General features: G+C 56.6%; 1 protein-coding gene across 1 annotated transcript; it reads left to right on the top strand.

The window, feature by feature from the left end:
• The first annotated feature begins 531 nt into the window (after positions 1-531).
• On the top strand, positions 532-11,989 carry OPRD1 (opioid receptor delta 1). The gene is made up of 3 exons (XM_052811779.1): positions 532-933; positions 6,877-7,226; positions 7,936-11,989. The coding sequence occupies exons 1-3, from the start codon at positions 704-706 to the stop codon at positions 8,466-8,468; spliced, it is 1,113 nt and encodes a 370-aa protein (XP_052667739.1). The 5' UTR covers positions 532-703; the 3' UTR covers positions 8,469-11,989.
• Positions 11,990-18,078: the final 6,089 nt, after the last annotated feature.

The raw sequence follows: 18,078 nt of genomic DNA, 5'->3' as shown, positions 1-18,078 counted from the left end.
CGGCTCCGAAGGAGGGCGGCAAGCAGGGATGGGGGGCAGGCAGGGACCGAGGGGGGGGGACACAAACAGGGATTGGGGCGGGGAAAGCAGGCAGGGATGGGGGAGAGGCAGGGATGGAGGCGGGGGGGGGTGTGCAGGTAGGGACCTGGGTGGTGGGAAGGGAGGCAGGGATTGGGGGGGGGGGTCAGGCAGGGGCTGGGAAGGCAGGGAGCAGGGGGGGAGGTAGGCAGGGATGGGGAGGGGGGAGACAGCGACGCGGGGGGGGGATGCAGGTAGGGATCTGGGGGGGAGAAAAGCAGGCAGGAAGGGAGGGATGGGGGGAGACAGGCAGGGATGGGGGAAAGAGAGACCGGCAAGGGAGACAAGGACCTGTCGGGGGGGGAGGGGGGGAGGAAGGCAGGAGTGGGGGCGGGGGGGCGACAGATAGGGAGCAGGGGGGAGGATAGCAGGCAGGGACGGGGGGGGGGGGTGCAGGCAGGGAGCTGCAGGCGGGAGGTGGGAGGCAGGCAGGGGTGGGGGTAGGCGGGCGGGCAGGGCCGCCCCCGGCCCCACGTGGCTCGGGGGACACGCCGGGTTTATAAGGCGTCCCCGGCCACCGCACGGGTGCGGGAGACGGCGGCGGCTCTGGCCGGGAGCGGGATTCGAACCCGCGGCGCTCGGATGCGCCCGGCAGCCACGGCGGGGCCACGGCCGGCAGCGGGTCATGGAGCTGCCCACGGAGCTGCCCACGGAGCTGCCCACGGCTGCCGGTACCACCTGGGGCAACGGTACCGCCTGGGCCCCCCTGCCCGGCCACGGGGTCAACGACACGGGGCCGCAGCGGGCCAAGAACGCCACGTCCATCCTCATCGCCATCGTCATCACCGCGCTCTACTCCGTGGTGTGCGTGGTGGGGCTGCTGGGCAACGTCCTGGTCATGTACGGCATCGTCAGGTGAGAGCGGGGTGCCCCGGCGGCACCCCACGCCGGCCTCGGCCCCGGGGAGGGCGTGAAAAGGGCGAGCGAGGGAGCGTGGGGAGGGCTGGGGGTGAGAGGGGAGCGTGCGTGCGGGGGGAGCGTGCACCTTGGGTGAGCGTGCATCAAGTGCGAGGCGGCAGCTGGAGCCGGCGTGCACCGGGATGAGTGTGCACCACGTGCGAGATGGCAGGAGAAGCGAGCGTGCCCCAGGACTGGGTGTGCACCGTGTGTGAGACAGCAGGAGAAGCGAGCGTGCACCAGGAGTAAGGCAGCAGCAGGAGCGAACGCGCGCCAGGACCGAGCGTGTGCCGTGTGTGAGACAGCAGAGGTGTGCACCAGGGATGAGTGTGCACTGGGTGTGAGACAGCAACAGGAGCGAGGGTGGGTGTGCACCAGATGCTTGTGAGCAGGTAGCACCGAGATGGGTGTACCCGACGGGTGTGATGTGTGTGTGTGCAAGCACACACGTGAGTGGGGGGTGACCAGATGCTGTGCGGGAGGAAAAAGCAAAGACTGTGTGTGCACGGAGCAGCACCGGGGTGGCATGGGAGCCGGCATTTGGGGGAGAAGCTGGGGGGGACATACCCCGACCCCAGCAGCCGCATGTTCCTCGCCCCTGCGTGGGGAGCCGGGGGGAAGAGGAGCCGCAGGGCTGGTCACACTGCGGTTTGGGAGAGGCGAGCAGGGTGTTTCTTTCCAACAAACAAATGGTAAGAGCTACCCTGTTCTCAGGGAGGGTCCCGAGCCCCTCACGCACCCACCCCACAGCCAGGGGAGAGGGGCTGGTGGGCTCCCACTGGTACCTACCCCACTCCATCCCTGGGACCTGAGATGCACAGAGCACAAATTACCCACCCCAGCCCATTCCCAGCTCCACCAGGAGCTCGTGTTCGTGCCGTCGGCACCTCCCGCAGCCGGCTGACTCCTGCTTTTCTCTAACAAAGAGCAGGAGCCCACATTGCCCAGCCCCAGCTCACACCATGGCCGAGCTGTTCCCCAGCCCCCCCAACACAAGGTACCAGCTCCAGCAGCAGACACCCACTCATGTCCCGGGGGACCCCGAACCCCACTTTGACTCCATCCAGCATTGCAGTGGGAAAGCAGGAGCCAGGGCAGGACCTTGGCTGGCAGAGGCACCTCTGCCGAGGCTTTCCCTGGGCAGGGAGGGGGTCTGCTGGGTCTCTGCACCCCAGGACAAGCAACAGGACCCCAATGTTCCCCTTTTCAGTAGACGGGGCACAGTGAGACGCTGCTGTATCCAGCCCAGCGCTTGTGCCGGGGTGCAAAATTCCCTGCCCATACGAACAGCCCCTTTGTCCGAGATGCCGGTTGATGCTGTCTGGGTAAGATGGGTTGACATGGCCAAGGCTGCTGTTAATACGGGACAATAAAGCCAAGTCTTGCAGACCACAGGACCACCGCCGGCAACGGGGGCTGGCAGAGCCCTCCATGGCCCCCAGACCCCACTGGCAGCGGAGGCAGGAGCCGTGCTTGCCGTCACACAGCTGTCGGCGACGGCACGGAGACTTCACGACCTCCAGCCTGGCAGGAGGGAGCAGAGGTCTCGCTGGGTGCCTGGGCTTCACAGCACCCCCTCCCACACTGGAGGGGACTTGTCCTGGGGCGCCCAGGATTCATGGGGTTAATCCCAGTTCCCATTGCCCCAGGGAGGGGTTGCTGTAACCCCAGCTGGAGCCAAAACCCTGGGGCCAAACCAGAGCTCGTGGCTGGATTTAGGCAAACCCCCCAAATCCTCATTTTTAACGATTTCCACCCCCCCCCAGCACTTTCAGTCCATAGCGATGGTTACAGGAGGTCAGCACAGCCTGGCACTGCCTGCGCACGAAATAAATGCGGTGACTCACTGAGGGGAAGGAAACCAGCCTGAAACATGTCCATGAGCCACAACGGACTGCCCATCACCCTTGCGCCTGGCTCCCCGCTCTTTGGGTAGCTCTGCTGTGTATTTTTCAGCACCCAAGAGGGTGGGCAGATGGGTAGCAGGATGGGGGTGTCGCTCGCTGACCCTACCCAACACTGGATGGGATTTTTCATCCACTCGAAGTAGCTTTAAAAATCAACCCTAGACTGAAAAAGGAAATTAAGGTAATTGTTGCAGAGACATACGCCACATACGGTGTCAAGGTGAAGGATGAGTGCTATTAGACCCCCTCCAGCTGGTTCTGCTCTGTGAGAAGAGGGAAGGCATTTTAAAGAGAAAGCTTTAATCTGCAAACAACATCCTCCCTATTTAACTCACTAAGTAACCTAACGTTACCCATGCTTTAGAAAGCCTGACTCTACAGCATCCACAGTTCCCATCGCCGTGGTTTCTAGCCCCCCATTTTCCAACCCACCAGCTGATGCTGGAATTAATCACATCTCCCAAGGAATGAATAAATGCCATCCTTTGAGTCCCTGGGACAGGAGGGGCTGCGGACACACACGGAGCCCAGCACGTGCCTTTGCCCTTTACGTGGCCCAGCCTACCCGGAGTTTCATAGAATCATAGAATCATTTTGGTTGGAAAAGACCTTCAAGATCATCGAGTCCAACCGAGTTTCACAGGGGTTCGTTGGCAGAGTTGCTCCACGTTGGCAGGGTTTAGGCCAGGACTAGGTAGGCTCCACCAAACCCATGTCCATGCACGATAGGGCTGTGACATGGGATCAGCTCAGGTTCAGACCTCGCTCCCAGGGAGATGCTGGGCATTTGCCTTGCGGCCCTGGGGACACCTCCCAGTGTCACCTCCCACCGCCCTTAGGGCCCATGCAGGTGCCCGGGCAGCCTGCAAGCATGGCTGGAGAGCATCCTGCGGGGCTCGGGGACCTCGGGGTCCCTGGGGATGCAGCGCTGAGGATGCTGCAGAGCCCGTGCGTGCCAGGGAGCAGGTACACGTAGGACCCTGGTCCGCAGCCCCCAGCTGAGCTCCCCGAATGGGCACCCGGCACCCCAGAGAGCCGAGCACAACCGAAACCCAAAGCACTTCTTCTTGCCCGGAGCAGCCGAAAGCCAGCCGTGGGCCCGGAGGGAGCTCAGCCTGCCCAGCACCCTCCGTCAGCAGCTCTGACGGCGACGGGCGCTGCAATTACCACTGCATTGTCAGGAGCTTTTAAAAATACCCCTGGAAGCAATTTGCAGCTGCGAGCTCAGGCTTGCGAGTGCCCACGTCCCCGCAGAGCCCATCAACCCCCCGCCAGCTCCCGCACAGGCTGCAAGGGCATCCCTTCGCTGGGCGCAGGATTTGTTAAGCCAGGCTCTTTAAGGCGGTGGCTTTTAGCAGCTCCAGGAGTTTTGCAAGTGGTTTCTTTCACTTATTTATTTTTGGAGAGGTTTGGAGAGCTAAGGGGTCCTTACCTGGGAGTCCAGTTGCTGGCATTGCTGCTGGAATGCAGAGCCGCCCTGCACTCACTCCATCACCTCCAGCCTCATCTCTCCCTCAGCACCTTCCAGATTGTTTCGTTCAAGTGCATAACTTCCCAATCAAGGCACTCACTTAATTGCGATGGGTTTGGCAGCCCGGGGAGCTCCATCAGCAGAAGCGGCCGGTTTGATCTGCTGCACGTGATAAACCTCTTTCCTGGAGCATCGGCTTCGTTTGCAGCTCGGGGAGTCACCAGGATTGACCCCCCCACCTGTGCAGTGGGTTTGACCCTCAGCCCAATCCTGGAGGGGACTGAATCCTGCCCCCAAACCCCAGCTCTGGGGGCTAAATTTTCATCCCCATCATCCCAGTCATCCCAGTCATCCCCATCATCCAGTCATCCCAATCATCCCAGTCATCCCCATCGCTGCTTTGCCCTCACCAGCATAGCCCCATCCTGCCTGGGGAGGGGGCTACAGCCCCGGCCCCCCCAGCCTTCCCACCCCTGGCACATCTGGCAGGGGGTTAGGGAAGCGCTTACCCAGCACGGCCAAGCACGCCTAGCAGAGCACGGCGTGAATAACTGATTTTTTCCACTTTACTCAAAAAGCAGAGATCAAAGAAGTGTGAGTCTACCTGAGACAACTATTTTTTAATCTAGGTGAGGCAAAACCTGACAATAACACAAATTCTCAGCTTTTTTGTTTAACTTGGAATGAAACTTTTCTAAAAGAGATGCATTTGCAAAAGAGCTTGGAAAATAAAAAGAACCGAGAAGGACTTTTCAAAGAAAAGACATTTTTTATGCCATATTTAAAATTTTAAAAAGTTCAATTCAAATATTTCCACCCTTGAGCAAGGGGCTGCCATTTGCAGCCAAGGTGAACAAGGAAGGAACACTCTTGGCGCTGGATGCTGGTCCGAGCTGCTATTTTCTCCCAGAGAGAAATGGTTTTTGCAGCCTCCACCTCCCAGTTCTACTGACAGCATAACCCGATGGGTCTCTGTCCCCGCTAGCACACTCTCCTGACCCTGCTGAGATGGAGAAAAGGATAAAGTGAAGGGAATTGATATTACCATTGAGGCCAGGAACCTCTTTCCTACACCAACCCACTCTCCTGGTCTCCGGCCAGGGCAGCAGAGCAGCCACCATCTGAGATGGGAGCTACTCAATCACCTCACCCCAATTTACTCCAGGTACCCCGTCACATGATGGGGTTCTTCTATGAGCGGTGCCAATTATCTTTTCATTTGGCAACCAAGGGGTCCCCCCCATGCACCAGGGCCGAATTCAGCCCCCTCTCTGTCTAGGGCTGAACCCCACCCTGGGGATGTTACAGGCAGGTTTAGCCATGCACAGAGATGCTTGTGTTCCAACTGACACTTTTGTTAATTAATTAGGGTGCATCTAAATGAGCTTGGGGCTGCAGAGGATGCTTTGAGCAAGGGGAAGGGAATGCAAGGGAAGGGTTTGAGCTGCCGGCGTAGCCCTGACCTCAGCCTAGCAAACAACCGGAGGGTACTGCAGAGCTGCCCCGACCCAACCCCAATGCATTACCCTTTGGGGACCCCCGACAGCCCCTTCGGCAGCAGAGATGTACATCCATTTCAAGCCAACCACGCCATTCAAAACATCACCTTGAGCAACACCTGCAGGGCTGGATGCTCCGAGGACACACACTCATTCATCCCCGCCAGCCCCGGCGCCCACCAAAACGATGCCTCATCACTTCAGGAAGGGTTTCGGCACTCAGGACCGGGCATTTCTCCTACCGTGATGTGACAAAGACCAGAGCTGGCATGCCAGCCATGGGTGGCTGCAGCTCTTGCCAAATGCCCCGGGGGAAGCAGCACCGTGCCCCTGAGCCACGTGCCGTGGCCGAGGCAGCCAGGCTTCCCCAAAGGCTCTAGAGCTCTAGCCCGGCTAATTGGGCTGCTTCCAGATGGCCTGTTTCCGGGGGTAATCGATCCAATTTCTGCAAGTAAACTCAACAGGGAAGCAAGCTAGATAATCACGATTTACTGGGTGGAAAATCAGATAAAGGAGGTAAAGGACATTGTGCAACTGATTCAGGGAAATGGACTAAATTGATTTAATTGGAGAATTGATTTCTCAGCAAATTTCTTCAGATTTCCTTTGAATAAAGGCAACCACGGGAATGAGTGTCACCTCGCCGGTCAGGTAAGGGATAACGGCTTCGGCAGGGTCCAAGCCATGTTGTGCAGGTGCTCGATAAGGTCCCAGCTCAGCACGTGTCAGTGCAACCCCATGCTCAGGCACCAGGACTTCAATACACACTAAACCCACGCACGAACACAAGTATTTTCTCAACGTGCTCCCTGGTCCATCTAGAAAGGCGCTGAGCACAGCGGTGCTGCAGAAGGCCACATTACCAGCACGTACCTTTGCCCACCAAGGGTGATGGCACTTTGCGAGCAGCCAGAGAAAGCCGGGCTCTGCCCCCTCATCATCATATTGAGTGTGCACACACATACTTGAGCATGGTAAGCCAGGCCTGACCACCTGTAACGGCTCCCTTCTCTGCCACCCCCAGGTACACCAAGATGAAGACGGCCACCAACATCTACATCTTCAACCTGGCCCTGGCAGACGCGCTGGCCACCAGCACGCTGCCCTTCCAGAGCGCCAAGTACTTGATGGAGACCTGGCCCTTCGGGGAGCTGCTCTGCAAAGTCGTGCTCTCCATTGACTACTACAACATGTTCACCAGTATCTTCACGCTCACCATGATGAGCGTGGACCGCTACGTCGCCGTGTGTCACCCGGTCAAGGCCCTGGACTTCCGCACGCCGGCCAAGGCCAAGGTCATCAATGTCTGCATCTGGGTGCTCTCCTCCCTCATCGGGGTGCCCATCATGGCCATGGCAGTCACCAAGTCAAAAGGCAAGTGGCTTCTGGGGAAAGGTCCCCTCCTGTCCCATCTGTCCATCCCGGGGGTGACCTGGCAAACCCAAGGCACATGGTCCTGTAGCAGGTTTGAGCTCAGTGATGGGCATCCCTCCATGGGACCATAAGCATGCCCTGCCATGGAAAAATCATCACGGTGTTATTTTCCATCTTGGCTGCTGAGGTTGGAAACTGTCCCAGAAATTGTCCTCCCCCTTCCCCATCTCCAGTCCAACCAGTGCCTCTCCCCAGCTCCTGGGGTGCAAATCAGGTGCCTAAAAAACACCCTCAGTGGTATTGCAAAGCCCCCAGCTGGCCCCCGCTAAGCTCCGCAGCTCCTGTGTGAGGACACCAGTCCTTGGCTGCTAGGAGAGCTCTGGGCACCTTGAGGAAGCGGACAGGTTTCAGTGGAAGGTGACACGGGGACGTGGCCACGATGGGAGTTGGGAGGAGGTAGCGTGGGGATGGCCCAGGAGGCTCTGCAGGGAACAAGTGCCTGGGTCACTGCACCCACTACATCCCCTCGGCACCCTGTGGGCAGGGGACTGGTGGCACAAAGCTCCTGGGAAAGAGCTGGCAGGTGGGCATGCATCTCCTTGTGTTCTTAACAAGCATTCACATGCCTAGCCATGACCCAGCAGAAGGCAGGCAGTGTTCATAGCAGACGCTCCACCGGCTCCCTCTTTGATCGTCCTCTCTCCTACAGACGGGATGGTGCTGTGCACGCTCCAGTTTCCTGATCCTCCCATCTACTGGGACACTGTGACCAAGATCTGCGTCTTCATCTTTGCCTTCATGGTCCCCATCTTGGTCATCACCATCTGCTACGGGCTGATGATCCTTCGACTGAAGAGCGTCCGCCTCCTCTCGGGCTCCAAGGAGAAAGACCGCAACCTGCGGCGCATCACACGCATGGTGCTGGTGGTGGTGGCAGCCTTCATCATCTGCTGGACACCCATCCACATCTTCGTCATCGTCTGGACGCTGGTGGACATAGACAAGAAGAACCCCTACGTGGTGGCCAGCCTGCATTTCTGCATCGCCCTGGGTTATACCAACAGCAGCCTCAACCCCGTCCTTTACGCTTTCCTGGATGAAAATTTCAAGAGGTGTTTCCGAGAGTTTTGCCTGCCTTTCCGAGCACGCGTGGACCAGAACAGCTTCTCCCGTGCCAGAAACACCACGCGGGAGCGCATCTCCACCTGCACCCCTTCTGAAGCCCGCAACAAGCCGGCATGACTAGACGTGGGCAGCCTCCAGCGGGGCTGCCGGGGCCACGGAGGGGACGACCTGCGCTCAGAAGTGACCCAGGTCACCACCACGGAGCTCTAGCAGAGCGGTGGCCCGGGCACTGCTCAGTAACACCGCTGGGTTTATGTTCAGACTGACAGCAAGTGACTGCAAAGACTTTTTTTCACCCTGGAGAACCAGGGATGGGGGAATCGGGACTCACCAAGCAATGTAGGGAGACGACCAAAACAAGAGGCAACCTGGGCAGAGCTGCTCTGCTGCTGCTTCCACCGTGGCCAGGGACAGCCGGCAGCTCCATACACCCAACAAGGGCTGTCACCCTCCGACACACGGCTATCGGCAAAGCCTAAGCATCGCGGGACACCATGATTGCAATGACCACGTGCTGCTTCTCCTGCATGGGCCAAGATGGCACCACAGCCCATGGCAGGAGGGGAAACAGTCCCGTGGCAAAAGGGAGCTGTGCCGGGGGGTGATGCCACATCATGGGACCTCACTCCATCCCCCTCACTCCATCCCCCTCTGAGCTGTGTCCAAAAAACAGCCAGAGATGGGAAGAGAAAACGATGCCGCTTCAGAGACACTGTTATCAAAGAGCTCCAGGTCCACAGTAAAAATTTTACTGGAGTCCTTCAAACGAGAACTGCCCCAGAGGACAACTTTCTACTGTTAATGTCATTACTGTATTATTTAGAGACCTCTGACTGCAGCCGTAGTCACAGATGTGATGCTGGGAATTTGGATACGGCCAGGGGACGGGTTGGGGGATGAAGCAGGGCACATTCCGATCTCACCCCGTGTCCACGTGGTGATGCCAAATTCCCCTGGCCCAGCATCCATCAGGGTGATGGGGAACCGCTCCTCGCCCATCTGCCTCCAAAGACATTAAACCGGAGAAAGATCTCATTAAGGGAGCAACTGTGGGGACTTGAGGAGTTTCTCACAGTGCTAAAGCAATTAGGATGGACTAACGGGCGGTGCTGCGAGGTCTCTCCCTCCCCTGCCCGTTAGACGAAGGATGAGCAACAGCACTGCCCAGATTTCCTTTAGCAAAGCCAAAAGGGATAGGATGGGGTTTTTTTTTAGTAGAAGATGGGAAAAACGTCACCATCATTTCATAATTCCCCAAAGAGGGACAGAGGTTGTGCAAGCACTGAGAAAGGACCCACAGCCTGCGAGAGGCAGAAATTTGGGGATTTCATGCTCAGCGCTCATCTGGATGGAGCAGCCATCCCTCCGAAGAGGCGGCCGAGCTCGAAGGCAGCGCATCCTGCAGGAGCCACCGGCCAGGGACCTCTGGACCACATTATCTGCTGCTAAACAATGACTGATGGGTCCTCCCAGGCTTCCGCTCCCTGAACACCCCCGCCAGCCCCACGCCGGCTGCGAGCAGCATCCGGGAGCCGCGACTTTTCCTTCCTCTCACCTTCCCACTGCCGCGGCTGCAGCCGGGAGGTCAAACGACCTGAGGAGGAGGAAGCTCAGAGGGAGCAGTAATAGCATTTAGTGGACAAATTGATGCAGCTGGAGGAAGCAAGCAAGTGCCCGGCTGCACCTGGGGCTCGTGGGTTGGATGGAGAGTCTGGGTTGTGTCTCTGGTTTTTCCAGTTGCATCAATTTAGCCTAATAAAGGCCATTACCTCTCCTTACCAGCCCAACATTTCTCCAGAGCCTGTGGAAATTGCAGCCTCCCCTTTAGGAAGGCAGAGCCGATGAGGCAGCCAAAACCAATTTCTTTTTCAAAGGAACCAAATAGGGTGAAATTGCCCATTTGGATCTCAAATGAATTGCCACCAAAGCATGCAAGCGATCCTTGTCTGCCTGCACCGTGTCCTCCCGCCCTGAGCAAAAGCCCCTTGCTCAGTGTTGCATCAACCTGGACATCTCCAGCTCCCACCCAGGGCTCCTTGGGATCCCTTTGCAGGCACGGATGGAGTCCTGGACCACTGGCAGAGCCACGCTTGGTCTCCTCATCCTCTGCTGCTGCAAGTCTGGCTGCTCATAGAGCATCGGGTGCAGGAGGGCGAGCAGGATCGGCTCCGGGGCAGGAATTGGGGTAAAACCCCCAGGGTCCCACAAGGCTGAGCTTTGGCTCCATGAGAAGAGAGACTAAGGTTTCTAAGGTGGTCCTCTGACCACCCTTCAGCTCTCCACCTCCACCCACCCTGGGGGCAAAACCCTCAGTACCATGTGGTGGGAAAGGCTCTTGGTTTGGAGCTGGTTCATGGAGAGGTCTTGGCAATGGTGGGATGTCCCAACAGGGCTGGATGTCCCTGCAGGGATGGGATGTCCCACGCTGTAGACCAAGACATCTTGGGTTTCACTCCAGGCTGAAGTATGAAGCTGAATTCTGGCTTGATATCTCAATTTGGGGGGTAACCCCAAAAATGTGATGACCCCAAATCATTGATCTCTTTAACCTGCCTTAGCTAGTGCCTCAGTGTCCCCTAGAAACACTGACCCTGTGATCAAGTCCGGTAAAGACACGAAGGAGAGCAGCGTTTCCAACCGCAGCAGCTGCCAAGAGCACAGCGAAGAAACGGGGACATGGAGGAGGTGAACCCCATCATCCATGGATGGGGCATCTCTGCCCCAGCACAGCCCCTTTGAGGACACGCCATCATGTTGGGGGGGACCGAGCCACAAGTGCCGGGGGCTGCGGGTTGGCTTGGGACTCCGTGGGCAGCTCCCCAAAGCTCAGCCACCCCATTTCCCATCTCCACGGGGCCTTTTTGCCAGCTGCCAAATTCCCACCCAGCTGGGAAATGTGCCTGCGATGGCCTTAAAGCGGGTTAAAAGGCTTCAAGTCATTATTTTTTAAATGCAGCCACGCTTGGGCAGAGCTCAGAGCCCAGGATACAGAGAGGATCGTGGCTTTTCTTAGCTTAGGTTTTGCTGAATAAAAAAAAAAAAGAATATTCCTGGGGAAAAGGGGATGCTGATGGCAAATGCCGCACCGGAGCCCTTGCGATGACACTGACCTAGGGCATCACCTGCCTGCCCATTTCAGCAGCATCCCGGCAGGCACCCGAGGGCTCATCCAGCTTCTCCACGCAATGGCAATCCCCCAAAAACCAGCTCCACCAGCCCCTCGTTTGGGTTGGGAAATGGGGGTCAAATCCTGACCCAGGGAAACACCACTGGGAGCTTATATCTGCCCATGCAGAGCCATGCCGCAGCTGGGGTGCTCGGAGGGCTCTCTCTGTATACTTATATATATATATATATGTATATCTCTCTGTCTATAGCTGTATGAAATTAAAGTGACCACAGGTCACCCCATCCCGCCCTCACCCCCCCGCTAAAGCAGCCCCCCGCTACCCGGTGTGTGATGGAGCTCGGGCTCCTGCTGAATCCGCCGGGTCCACAGCACCGGCTGGGACTTCGCAAAGTGCTTCAGCCAGTATTTCCAGCTCCAGCCCTCATGATTTTGGGCTTTCGATGGCATTTCTGTATAGGAACCGTGCTTTCTAAAAAAATAAAGAGAATAAAATAAGAGATAGCAAGCAGTTTCCAGCTCTCCTTTGACTCTCAGGCACTGTGAATGAGCAGGGTCCGGCTCAGGGTGGTGTTTTGGGGAGTGATGGGAGAAGAACTACCTCTAAATTCAAGTTTTAAAAACTCTCCCGTACTGGGAAAACCCCACCTTTGTGAAACCCCAAGCCCCTTTAGCTGAGGTTATTTTGCAGGCCCCGATAACAAAAAGCCTTTGCACCGCACTGGCGGCATTCGAGGTGTCCCTCTGCTGCCGGTCGTCAAGATATAGTTTTATTTTAATAGCCCAGCAGCTCAAACTCAGGTCCAAATTACATTTGTAATTTAAATGCAAATGAGGATTTAGTGAAAATGCAATGGAAAGAGGTGTTTGAGCCTGTAACTCCACTCTCGCTTAATGAGACTTTGGATTTTACAGTATTTATCACTTCTGCCGTGTAGATTTGTGAAGTATTTTGTGAGCTCCCAAAGAATGGGGAAACCGTAAAGAACACGGGGTGGATTCAAAAACCAGATTTCCAGCCTGGATGTGATTTCTAGCAGAGGCATCGCTGCCCCAGCACCCCTCCAAGACCCCTCTCCATCATCCAGCGCCCTCGGAAAACAAATCCAGGCACCGACTCCAGCGATTTCACAGCCCAGTTAAACCAGCAGCCAGCCCAGTGAATAATGCAGTGACGTGTGCCAGCACACGGGAGCTGCCACGCACCTACAAGCTATTTCCAGGGCCCGTCTTTGCAGTCTAATAGCACATTTGCTACTGCAGAAAACATTCTTGGGTGTTTTTTTTTTTAATTAATCCACCAAATAATGAACCCTAATGTAACAGGCTTTATTCTTACACGTGTGATTAATTACAAAGCCGCCTGTTTCTTTGTCTGCACCGCAGGTTTAGGCTGACTTCGTAATTGCATTATTATGCATATGGAAATGAGTAAATCTGGCTTTCCTGGCAAGGACGCGGGTGATATCTCCCACCACCCTTGCTCCGGAGCAGCCTGGGGTGGATTCAGGCTCTCAGCCCTGAAGAGATGCTTCTTGACTTGCAATTCATCATTTAAAAAGAAAAAAAACCCACTATGAATAATTACTAAGGCTTTTTTCCCCCCCCTCCTTTCATAGTTACAAATTCTGCTCAATTTGTGCTATTTTATTCCCTGCACAGGCGAGACTGAGAAGAACACGCAGAGCCCAGGGACCGGCTGTGGGGTGGGTGGTTGGTGTCCCGTGGGAGCGCCGGGACTCTTCCACACAGGGAAGGAGCCGAGCTCCCATGCCACAGCTCTGGAGGGATGTCCTGAGCCGGGTGAGAAGTTTTCTCTGCTTTTGGCATGTTGCTAAAGGAGATGAACCAGGACTTCAGCAGTTTTGGGAGGGGGCAGAGAGCTCCACGTGTCGCTATTTCAACCCAATTCCCATCTCCAAGAGACCCAACATGCTTCTCTACCAGGAGCAACACCAGACCATTGCACACCCCAGTTATACTGGGTTATACTGGCCAGGTTCCCAGCCTTAACAACAGGACTCAGGGAGGGGAGACTGCCCCATGCAATGACCAAACTCTCTCCTTCGCTTGCAGATCCATCATTAAAGACCCACACGACCCGACATACTGCAGCAGGCTGTTTAATTAGCCGGCTCCCAAAGCCCAGGGAAAACCACACGGCCCTGCCAGCAGGCAACTTGGCGATAATTAAAGCTCGTTCCCTCTTTGAAGCAGGAAAAGGAGAACAAGAAATCAACTCAGTATCCCCCAAACCCTCTTGAAGACACAATTCCCTCCCGGCAGATCCTGCAGGAGCATTGCACAGGTAGATTTTTTTGCACCCAGAAAAGCAACACGTTAAAAAAAACAGAAAAAAACCCACCCCACTCATCGCTCAAACAACACAAAACGTGCTTTTATTCCAGAGACAAAAACGCCTTACGACACCACAGCTCATCCTCCACAGATGCTAAAAGCCCCAAATCCCATGGTCCCATCTTTTGTCTGTAAATTAAAACCCTTTTACTCACTTCTAATAGCAACAGATGGGGATCGGGAGTGCGGAATTGGAGCTGCCGATCGGGGACCCCCTGGCAATGAGAAAGGGTCTGGCTGTGCCGGCGGTGGAAAACCTCTGCCGTGTACTGAGGCTGGACCCTGGCACAGCCAGGGATTCCCCCCCCAAACCCTACCACAGGACCCAAATTCCTCCTCCTCATCGCCCAAATTGCCACCACCTCGCTCTGCTGGTGCAAAACCTCATTAATGAGATGTTTCCCTTTCCTCAATTAAGCTGTTTTCCTTCACTCACCCTCTCCTCCCCCGCGCGGGGGGCTCATCCTTCCCCCAATTTCCAGCAACTTCCCATTGAAGTGTCACTCCGGCTCCCAAGACAACGCCGGCTGATTCATCAGCTCTGAATATTTTAAACTCTATTGTTCTCCCCAGCCCAGTTTTCCCCTCTTTCTTGAAAATATCAGCAGGATCCCTACTCACGAGGGGCTGTTTTCCCCTTCCCAGGAGCAGGAGCAGCCCCTTGAGAATGGGTGGATGGGAACAATCCCATCCCATATGGGAATGACTGGGGTTTTGTTCCCAGCTGCAGGAGATGGAGGAGGGAATTGCATTGAGCTCCTGGCAGGATCCGGCCCTGGGGGAGCACACAGGATGGTACCACCAGCCCGGTCCTGCTTGTACTGCAAGAAATTGCCCAAACTTGGGGGACAGATGCAAAAACCTGCCCATGCTAAGGGGCCAGGGAGTAACTGGAAGCACTGGGATGGGGGCTCCTAGCTCGCACGGCAGGGAAATTTGGGGAGGAGGTGGAGGTTGGGCAGGACCAGCATGAGCAGACCCCTCCATGGTGTCCCTGCCCCGGGGTCGGTGTTATCCAGAAGGGACAAACCAGCCCTTGGCCAAGATGCTGGACAGGCGTTTGCTCTCAGAGGTTATCGGGAAGCCGAGCCCGGCCACCGTGAGAGGATCCCAGCTCGCCGACAGCTGAGGTGATATGGGATGACCAAGCAGGAGGCTTTTGGCAACTGAGGAAACAAGGAAAATCCCGCTCGGGGAGGAGGAATCCTCTCCATCTGCCTGGCCTTTTGCCGTGTGCCCGAAGATGCTGCACCCCGATGGGGACACCCCGGTTCAGAGGGACAGGAGCTTCTTGGTGCAACCAGAGCAGCCGGGCCAGGCTCCATGCGGACAAACCTCCCCAGGTACCAGCTTGACCCCTCGCACTGACTTTTCTTGGTTCAGTTTTGCATCATGAAACTCTTCCATGTCCAACAGTGGGACTGAGAAGGAGGGATCGGGAAGAGCTGCCCTGAGCTGATGGTGAGGGAGACGCTGGGAGCGGAGCTGAACCCACCGGGGACACCAGCCCCAGGGACCAGCAGCCGGAGGGGTAACGAGGAGGGGAGAGCCAAACCCCAGCCAGTCCCACGTTTGCACTGGGGAGGTTGCAAAGCAAAAGGTTTGCTGCCGACGGGGCGGTCACCAGGACACGGTGCCTCAGCCAGGCTGCTCAGGTCCCTGCCTGGCTGCTCTGCGTGTCCCCTTCCCCTCCATGCTGCCAGTGACACCTCGGGGGGGCTCCAGCCCTTACCAGGGCAAGTTTTGTCCTTCCTAAAATCATTTTCCACAGGGTTTTGAACAGCACATCACCTCTAGGTCCTTACCTTCTTAGGGAGACATTCACACCACCCAGAAATTGCACCAAAACCCACACCTCAAACTCCCTGGACCCCCAAGCCCAGTTTGACTGGCAATTTAACCCTCCTGTATCTAACCCCAACCCCAACACAGCTGGGGCCGAAGCCACCTCCTTCCACCCAGGCACCAGGAGCCCCACAGAGTGGGAAGCCACTCTTCCAACCCCAGCAGCCTGTACTGGTTTCAGCTGGGATAGAGTTAATTTTCTTCCTAGTAGCTGGTATAGTGCTATGTTTTGGATTTAGTATGAGAAGGATGTTGATAACACGCTGATGTTTTCAGTTGTTGCTAAGTAGTGTTTATACCAAGTCAAGGATTTTTCAGCTTCCCACGCTCAGCCAGTGAGAAGGCTGGAGGAGCACAAGGAGTTGGGAGGGGACACAGCCAGGACAGCTGACCCAAACTGGCCAGAGGGATATTCCATACCATGTGACATCACGTCCAGTATATAAACTGGGGGGAGTTGGCTGGGGGGCACAGATCACTGCTCAGGAACTGACTGGGTCAGCAAGTGGTGAGCAATTGCATTGTGCATCACTTGATCTGTATATTCCAATTATTTTATTATTATTATCATTATTATTTTCTTCCTTTCAGTCCTATTAAACTGCCTTTATCTCAACCCATGAGTTTTACTTCTTTTCCCTGATTCTCTCCCCCATCCCACTGGGTGGGGGGGAGTGAGCAAGCGGCTGCGTGGTGCTCAGTTGCTGGCTGGGGTTAAACCACAACAGAACCACTATGGCTTGTCAGCATCACCCCGATGCCGGAGGAGTCCCATGTCTTCCTTTATTAAGTCTCTCTGCATTTCTTAGCTATAAATAGGTCGGCAAGGTTCGAAGCGAAGGGCGTGAAGATGCATAAAAAGCAGCCGCCGAAGCAGGACTTTGCAGAGCATGGCACGGCCGTCTGTGTCACGGTGGCATCAATGGGCTTGGAAAAAAGGTGGCAAAGCAACTCAGAGTGGGGTCTTTTTTTTCCCTGGAAGGGGAAGTTGTTTTTGGAAACAACACATTAACATTGAGCTTGTCACTGTGAGTCAGGCCCAAGACAACAAGCAATTTCCCCATCAGGTAGCCAGGACCAGCAGGTCACATTTGATGGAGGAGCATCAAAAGGAGGGTGACGGTCCCCAGGGAGCAGCATTAGCCACGAGATTAGTGAACACTCGCCATGGCTCAGCCCACAGTGTCGGCAAATTACGGGCTCCATCTTTGGCAATAAAACACTCCCCATGGGTCCACATCCCAACTTCACGCTTACACAGAGAAAAAAACCAAAACAAAGCCCTTTGCAAGCCCAGCGCTGTAACCACCAAACACAAACCCGGTCTTTAGCGGTGGGAGAGGTGGGTGCCTGCAGCACCCCCAGCCTCATGCTGGACCCTCACCAGCTGCCCGCCGAGGCTGTCCCTGACTATATCAAAGCTCGTAAGACGTGGGAGCAGCGGAGGCAAGAGGCTGCGGGCAGCCCAAGCTGCTCCCAGCACCCACCAACCACCTGCCCAAAGCCCATCCCTGGCCGGAGGCTCATTGAGGAACCTGCTCCGTCCCGAACTAATTAAGAGTAAACAGACACCAGTGGCTCCGGTCACACCAGGATGCAGAAATTTGCTCTGTCAGTGACAATATCTGCGCCGGAGCGCACACACGCGTCCGGCTCAGTTCCGACAGAGCTGCTGCCAGCACCCAACCTGCGGCAGGGATGTGCCAAGACACCTTCCAGCCGTGCCGGTGGGCCCAAAGATGCCGGGGATGGCCCGTCAGACAGGCAGGGTGTTGCGGGGAGGGTGATGGGGACAAACAGGTCCCCACAGGGCCCATCTGCTCTCCCTACCCCACTTCTCCCAGTCCAGCGGTCCAGCAGTGTCCAGCGCCTTCTCCTGCTGCCATCCCGCGGCCGTGTCCCACAACTGCACAAGTACACCCGCGTACGGCACCGGACACGGTTATGGCCAGGCTGGGACCACCGCAGCACCCAAGGGTGGTTCCGCACCCCTACGAAGCAGACGCCCATCTCGACCTGTCCCCGAGCACCACGGTCACAGAGGACTGGCCCCACGCTGTGGCTGCTCCTTGCCCAGGGGTGGCAGGAGGCCAAGGTGTCCTCTGTCCGTCCCCATCTCCCCCCTGAGCACGGGCTGAAGGATGCTGAGCCTCTGCTCAGCCCTGGGCTCCCCTTCCCCAGGGCCACCTCGGTGCAGACGCCAAAGCTGAGGTGGCAACACGGCTCCCGTGGCAGCTCAGGGCCAGGAACGCGGCAGGGTTTATGGAGAGAGGTGGCAGGAGGGGACACGAGAAGCCCTTTCTGGCGTAACCACCCTCAGATGTGATCCCAGAGCAGGCCCGTGCCCACCCAGGGAAGAGGGCTGCCCACCCCTCCAAACCACAAGAAAACCCAGGG

This window comes from Harpia harpyja, chromosome 16, assembly GCF_026419915.1.
Source record: "Harpia harpyja isolate bHarHar1 chromosome 16, bHarHar1 primary haplotype, whole genome shotgun sequence".
NCBI classification, from domain to species: Eukaryota; Metazoa; Chordata; class Aves; order Accipitriformes; family Accipitridae; genus Harpia; species Harpia harpyja.
The sequence above is the reverse complement of the archived record's forward strand: the minus strand, read 5'-3'. Positions and strand labels throughout refer to the sequence as shown.

What these genes read in the sequence shown, in the direction of transcription:
- OPRD1 (XM_052811779.1), top strand. Translation starts at nt 704, where the DNA reads ATGGAGCTGCCCACGGAGCTGCCCACGGAGCTGCCCACGGCTGCCGGT. An exon ending in GTCATGTACGGCATCGTCAG is followed by an intron (nt 934 to 6,876) that starts GTGAGAGCGGGG and finishes TGCCACCCCCAG; the next exon opens with GTACACCAAGATGAAGACGG. An exon ending in GGCAGTCACCAAGTCAAAAG is followed by an intron (nt 7,227 to 7,935) that starts GCAAGTGGCTTC and finishes TCTCTCCTACAG; the next exon opens with ACGGGATGGTGCTGTGCACG.